We start from the raw sequence: 7,500 nt of genomic DNA, 5'->3' as shown, positions 1-7,500 counted from the left end.
AGTAGTCTTGAAAGGTTAAAGATGGGTAAAGGAGTTGATGTGTGAATAGGGTATGGTGGGTCTAGGTAAGGGAATTATATAAAGTGTGTATCCAGGAGGGAGTGGAAATAATAGAGGGGATGGAGGGAGAGAGAATGTACGTGGAGTTGGAGTTGAGGGGGATGGGTTGTGTTGGGAGGGAGTAGGAGGGAGTGTTGTTGGGGGAATATGAGTAGAAGTATGGGTGTTGGGAGGATGGATATCGGTAGGAGTTGGAGTTGAGGGGGATGGGTTGTGTTGGGAGGGAGTAGGAGGAAGGCGTGTAGGGGAATATGAGCAGGAGCAGGATGGATATCAGAAGTAGACGGAGTTGAGGGGGATAGGTTGTGTTGGGTGGCATTAGGAGCAAGGGAAGTAGGGGAAATATGAGTGGGAGGAGGATGGATATCAGTATTAGATGGAGTTGAGGGCGATAGGTTGTGCTGGGAGGGAATAGGAGGAGGATAGATATCGGCAGTCACTTCGAGTGTGGAGGGAGCATGAATTGTGGAAATCTATCTCAAGCATATAGCTTTGAATATTTTCCATGGTTTCTCTAGTGGAGTTGGTTGGAGTCTTGTGAGACAAAGGTTTTCTTATGAGGAGGGGAAGAGGTGACTGGTGTCTGAGGAATAAAGGTAGTAGAGGTGATTGTGTGGTAGGAGAAGAAGGGGTGGAATGTTTAGTCTGCTGCGAGTAGTGTAGGAGGGAACAGGGGACAGTGTTGGGGATGTAGTTGAGATTGGAGTGTCTGGATTTAGCGTGGCAAAAGAATTTGACTAGGTAAGGTAGAAGTAGAAGTAGGGAAGTAAGTAGGTAAAGGGGAGGGTGTAGAATTTTCTGGGTTTGAGGGGGAGGGGGAGGGGCAGAGTGAATGACATTACTAGAGTATGGAGTATGAGAGAAACCTTGTCGGCGTGCTTCCTGTCTGGCTTCATGCAGAGTGAGACTATTTTTGTATCTGATAGTTGCTACCTCAGACTCAAACTTGTAAGTAGGTCAGCCTCTATAAAACATTATGGGGGCCGCTGCAGTTACATGTACGTGTTTGTGCAGGGCAGTTTGATCAGTTATACTGGTACAAGTGTTCCATTACAAGTATAAAGAGTTGGATGAGGTTCTGCAGGAATGGGGTTGCCAGAGAAATCAGTTTGATTTGATGCTATAGCTTTAGTTTCAGATGTAACTGTAATGAGACAGGAAAAATCGGGTCAGGTACAGAAAGGGATTCTACCCACTTGCATTTGGAGACATTGTTGAAAGAGAAGAGTGTTTTCTGAGTAAGGAGCTGTAGGGGGATCACAAAAAATTGGTCCCATTTGGCTGGGCTAAACAGAGTATTCAAGATATTGGTAGAGTTATGGGTGGTAGAAGGTACTCCCTCTTCCACACGTCCCGTGTGGGAGAGGGAGTATTGTTGAGGGGGTAGTATTATGGAGATGGAGAATAAGGCTGTAAGGTAGTAATAAGGGAAGAAGACGTGATTGGTGAAGAAGGCTGTGGGGGTAGAACTGATGAAGTTGGGAAAGTAGGAGTCTCAACTTGGGTGGATAGTGCACTAGTAGGTATTGAGTAGGTAGAAGTTGTAGTGTATAGTCGTGGTCAAAGGAGAGCCTGGGGTCAGTGAGCTGGGAGAATTTGAATTGGTGGGGCTATTTGATGAAGGGGTAAGCCTTAATGCCTTTAATATGGGTATTATTTTTTCCTTATTGGCCATGGGGAGCCTTGGCTATGTTGTGGAAATAAACAGTCCACCCCTCAGGGTCCTCTTGAGGGGTAAGGGCTAAACAACAAAACAGGGGAATACTGTGCCCATGGTTCCCTCAGACCATTCAGGACTGGCACAAAGTCCTTTCATCCTTTCAGCATGGCTCTTAACACGTTGCCGTCGGATGGCACGTACGTAAATGCCATGGCTGTTGTGGACCAAACACCGGAGGGCATCATGTCATGCCCATTCCCGCGCCACTGGCTCGTCGAACGGAGGTTGTGTTTCTTCGATAGTAGCGGCTTCATTTATATGGTAAAGATTTTAGGCAAAGGCACCTAAAATAAAGGTAAACCTTCAAAATTTTAATATTTTTATAAATTTTAGCAAAATAAAAGCTTTTAGGTACTAAATGTCGCTCACAAACTACCGATCAAGCCAAGCGCAAACAGGGGAAACTGCCAATGCCTGCCAACAAGCCCATCCATACGTCCACTTGCCAAACATTTCTACCCATCGGCAATGGGTTAAACCTTGGGAAGTAGATAGTAGAAGGGGTTGGAGAAGGGACGGAAACAAAATAGCTGGAGGGAGAAAAGACCATGTAAAATTAGTTAAGTAAAGGGCTGAGGCCCTAGGCAGGGGAGATCCCTGCAATGGGTCTCAGTCTGCGTCTCCTAAACCCCCCACAACAACAATGGGCAAGGGATTGGGGGGATATACTAGTTAATGAAACTGGTTTATAAATTAGTGGGTATTGGTTGTCACTGCTCTTATATATGGGTGTAATGAGTTTTTAACTTTTTGGTAATTTTCCTTGTCTCAGTATTTTGGAATATTAACAAAATAAAGGAGTACATTTGTTCTTTGGCACATTTCCAAAGAACCCAGTCAAAAATCAGATCTGGTCCCTCTGCTTTGGTCTTGTCTAATCCTTTTAGGAGGTCTTTTATTTCATTCCTTTTGAGGGTGGTATTACCTTTGTTCTTTACATCTGTACAGGTATTTGCCTTATCAAAATATGGGTCCATACCAGTGACTGAAATTTCTTATTAGCCAATTTACGACAGGTGTCCCATATATGAGACACCCGGAAAAATAAACATTGCCGGGTGTCCTGCTAGTGTGACGTTGGATCAGAGCTAGCACGCCGAATACGGGCAGATTCCGGGCCAGCCCCACTTTTGTGGCTGCCCGGAAAATATTATTTTCAGCTTCAAAATATACCAGCGTCAGTGGGTTAAGGATTTTACACATTTCTTCCTCCTTAGCATAAACAATGTTGTCTTTTATGGTGCTAATTTGATCTCTGCTTTTAGTTTTACTTGAAGAAGAGCTTTGGTTGACTTGAACATTTATTGATTACATTCTTTTCAAAGTCTAATTTTGCCTCCCTCATGGTTTGGGTATATTCATTTCTTCCTACTTTACATCTTTCATACGTTGCCTGAGATCTATGTCCTTTGATTCTTTTCCAAAAGAGCTGCCTGTTTTATCTCATTTTCTTGCATTTATCACTGAACCATTGGTGGCCGTTTCGTGTTTGTTTTGAATCTTGATATAAATTTTTCTACTCCTTTTTCATAGACTAAAATTTTGAATATTGCACATCAAGGTTCCCTTTACCAGGAAGTGTTTCCTTGTGTGTGTGTGTGTGTGTGTGTGTGTATATGTGTGTGTGTGTGTGTGTGTGTATATGTTTGTGTGTGTGTGTGTGTGTGTGTGTGTGTGTGTGTGTGTGTGTGTGTGTGTGTGTGTGTGTGTGTGGGGTGCGTGTGTGTGTGTGTGTGTATGTGTATGTGTGTGTTTGTGTGTGTGTGTGTATGTGTGTGTGTGTGTATGTGTGTGTGTGTGTGTATGTGTGTGTGTGTGTGTGTGTGTGTGTTTGTGTGCGTGTGCGTGTGCGTGTGCGTGTGTGTGTGTTTGTTTGATGATACTTGACACATTCTCCAAAATCTGTTAGGTAATAATAAAAATAAATAAAAAATAAATTAAAAAAGAAAAAAGAAAAGAAAAAAAACATTTTGTAGATATTACTTTTTAATATTATAACATGTTGATAATACCAAAAAACTATTGAAAAGGAATTTCTACAGGCTACCACAGGCATGGTCATTAGCCACCTGGGAGCTACAGCAGAAATAGATACAGTTTGGTAACCTTTTGGGTCTGTTTGTGAGCTGGCATCACACTGGGGGGTTGGGGGGGGAGGGGGTTGTAGAAAAGAAATAAGTGCAGAAATTAACCTTAAACACGTTCTATTTTTCTATTGCTCTTTTAATCATCATGCACATAAGAATTACATACTCTGCTCACATGTGTAACAAACTCATCATACAAGAGATATTAACCCTGATCTTCTCTGGAGCTCACTTCCTTAATGATAAAAGTGTCTACATTATCAGTCTACTATACCAGGCCCTAACAGGATGAGACCCATATGCTACACAAGAAAAAATATAAAGTTTTAGGGGGTGGGGGGTGGGGGGAACATGCTGCCCTTGGATTTACTTGATCTGAAAATGCTATTTTAAAACAAGTAAGGGAATAAAAAATAATAATAATAAATAAGAAATTAAAAATATATAAATGAATACTGCCAATTTTTATACAAAAAATACTACTGTAAGCAATACTTAATTTTTTCCCCCTTTTAATTTTGGTTAGCCAATCTTTTTTTTCTGTAAGAGTTCAATCAGTAAGAACATTTTTATCATAAATAATATTTAATAAGTCACAGTCTTCTGGTCAACCACATAACTATTACTAATACATAGCTGTAAATATTACAATATTTTTTGCTGTATTTGCATGGCTGAAACAAATTATTTTAAACAAATTTTGTAATTTAGGAAAAGAAATGTGGTCCTGTGGAACTTTACAGTTCAAACAAATTAAGACAAACTTATCACAAGGTGACAATTGATTTCTTTCTTAACATAATTCATTGTTGTACATACAAAATGTCAATTTATTTTTTTTCTTTTTTTAATCTATGTACATGTAAATATTAAGAAACAATAAACACAGGTATATGAGCATGTGCTTAATAGTGCACATATTTGTACATTATGTATATCAGCATATACACATGCATCCTAACAAAGCTATGCATACATGTAAGTATGGATGCATGAGTAAAATCAGAAAATACAAGAGCTTCTTTTTAAAAAATTTGTACACATTAGCCTCCACATTCAACCTAGCTCACTCTTACTTGTGTAAATATATGCATTTCATGTACTGACATCCTAACTAAAGTGTAGAAAAAAAAGAGTATCGACTGAAACTAAAATAAATTAGGGTTCCTGTACCAGTAAAAAAATGACATATCTTTTTAAAAATTGCTACAGAAGAGAAAGACATATTTACATTCTGGAGGTTTTAAAAGAAAAAAGAAAGAAAAAAAGTTTCATACAGCAACACATAATGAAAGGAGATGTGAGTAGCATACTCATAAGAGAATACCTTTATCCTGTAGCAAAGAATATACATGTTATACTTAACAGGTATACTGAAAGGAAGTGTAAATTTTACCAAATTTCTTTTTAAAAAAGTAAATAAATAAAACAATAACATATAAATAACAACAGCATATCATTGAAAGAACTAAGACAAAATCTAGACCTTGAAACAAGGTCCTTCATAGTACTATTAAAAAAAGAATATTAATTAAATCCACCTTCCATATTTTCCTTTTTCTCTTATCAAAACCTGCAGATTACAAAACAGGATATAACTTGTACCAGAAGCACAGTATACTAATAGTACTTCCAAACACATTGACACATTTAATACAATGAATATACTTGATTTAATCTATCATTTAGTACAGCGTAAAGGATTTTATTTTCTTATTTTTGTTTTTTTCTTGTTTTCTTTCTTTTTTTTTCTTTTAAATTTTTTTATCATTCTCTTACCAATTTTCCTCTACATGTTTACAACTCTTGTTTATTTTCTTCCCCTTTTTAATCAAATTATTTTCTAAATACTCTCCACTTCTAACTTCTTTTTGAAATGACTCATCAATTCACATTTTTCATTAATGGATTCCTAAATAATAATCAATTCTAACAACCACTGATATACTTTTTTTCCTATTCATCAACTATCATTCAACAACAAAATGTCAAAAAACTCAGCAAGCTTATGTATAAATATATAAAATGAGGAAATCAGTAAAGATTAGTCAAAATACCATCACAGTCCAAAAGCCTAATTTTTCATGATTACATACAGGTTTCTCCTTGGATCTCTACAGGCAATAGAAATATACAGTATAGCAGCACAATATTAATACCTTCCCATCTATGTTTACAGGAAAGGAAAAAGAAAATCATACAAAACAGTGATATGGCTTAAATAACAGTGATTTTCTTTTTTCACCTTAGGTACGTAAAGATTTAGATTATTGGCCATCATTAAAGGAACTCCATTTCCCTTTCTATGCCGACAAATTTTAGCTGTTCTGTTGGTCCGTATCTGGAAGATGAAAAACAAAAAATAAAAAGAAGTCATTTTAAAATACCAAATTCTCACAATCCCTTAAACGTAATTAATTCCTGTATTACAACTTTACTGAATGAGGTCATTTGAACAATAAAAACTTGTACCTGTACTATGTATTCAACATTTAATAACTCTTTTTAACTTTTCCTGATTGTTTGTTATTTCACTGTGATCATTAAACCCTATCACTGGGTGAAAAAAAAAAAAAAAAAAAAAACAAGTCTGTAAAAATGAAAAATAATAATTCTATCCACCCTCACAAATCATAATAACAAATAACTAAAAGCAACATAAAAATATCCACATTTCACTTGCATTTACCTCAAGCTGAGAAAAAAAGACAACAGAGTAAACCACAACTCACCTGTAGTCAAAGAACAGTTCCTCTCCAGACTGTATATGTCTTTTTGCAAATATGCCAATGCGATGGTCACCATTAACCATCATGACTTTTGCATAACAGTTCGGATTAATGGAGTGATTTGCAAAGCGGATCTTATTCCCCTTCCTTGTTGCATCAACCACGAAATCTACAAGTGAGAAAATCAGAAATAATCCACACATCTACAAACAGATTATAAATATATTCTTTTCTACTTCTTACTTTATAAGTAAGAGTATAAAAAATTAAATATATTAATGTTTATTGAACATACAGACATACTAACAGTCAGACACACACACACACTTGCACTCATTCATGCACACATAAACAAAAACACACTTAAATAAATGATTATCATACAGTTCCATAAAATGGATGAGAGTAAAAAATTACTCATTGGAAGTCCAGAGAGTGACAATAGGCAAGCCTGGATGCAACTTCACAAAAGCTGAACATATTACTTCACTTCACACAGCAGCAGAAATCAGCTGATCGAAAGTTCAACAAAAAAGAGATAGCGGTAAATATGAAACAAGTTCATGACTATTATAGACTTGGCTTAACTTTGCCAGGACCTAACTCACCATTATTCAAATTAAAAAGGAAGGAGCACATGTACTTGTCGTAAACTTTGCCACGGCGGTCAGCCTCATCTTGAGATATTATTTCCCCACAGTATTCAGATATAAACTCATTCTTTTGTGCAGAGTCTTTGAGGTAGATGCCCCAGCCTGCTACATCCGATGGAGCCATGAGGAGGTGTTTGTCTGCTCAAAAACATTGCCAACATCAATAAAATGTCTTTAAATGCCAAAATGTGTTTTCATTGTCTTGCCATGCAAACCAGTAAACCATTTCATTACAGTCAGAGGTACTCATA

The 7,500-nt window shown here is 37.1% G+C and overlaps 1 protein-coding gene across 1 annotated transcript in view; it reads right to left on the bottom strand.

Moving 5' to 3' along the window:
* Positions 1 to 3,748: 3,748 nt before the first annotated feature.
* Positions 3,749 to 7,500, bottom strand: part of LOC113808691 (histone-lysine N-methyltransferase E(z)) — a 45,465-nt gene continuing 41,713 nt past the window's right edge. Inside the window, exons 7-9 of the mRNA XM_070135145.1 lie at positions 7,205 to 7,387; positions 6,600 to 6,765; positions 3,749 to 6,208 (exon numbers count right to left, since the gene is read on the bottom strand). Of these exons, the coding sequence (XP_069991246.1) occupies positions 6,148 to 6,208; positions 6,600 to 6,765; positions 7,205 to 7,387 (410 nt within the window). The 3' untranslated portion in view covers positions 3,749 to 6,147. The remainder of the gene's footprint in view (positions 6,209 to 6,599; positions 6,766 to 7,204; positions 7,388 to 7,500) is intronic.

Source organism: Penaeus vannamei, chromosome 20 (genome assembly GCF_042767895.1).
Source record: "Penaeus vannamei isolate JL-2024 chromosome 20, ASM4276789v1, whole genome shotgun sequence".
In the NCBI taxonomy this organism is placed as follows: Eukaryota; Metazoa; Arthropoda; class Malacostraca; order Decapoda; family Penaeidae; genus Penaeus; species Penaeus vannamei.
This window is presented reverse-complemented; position numbering and strand designations above follow the sequence as displayed.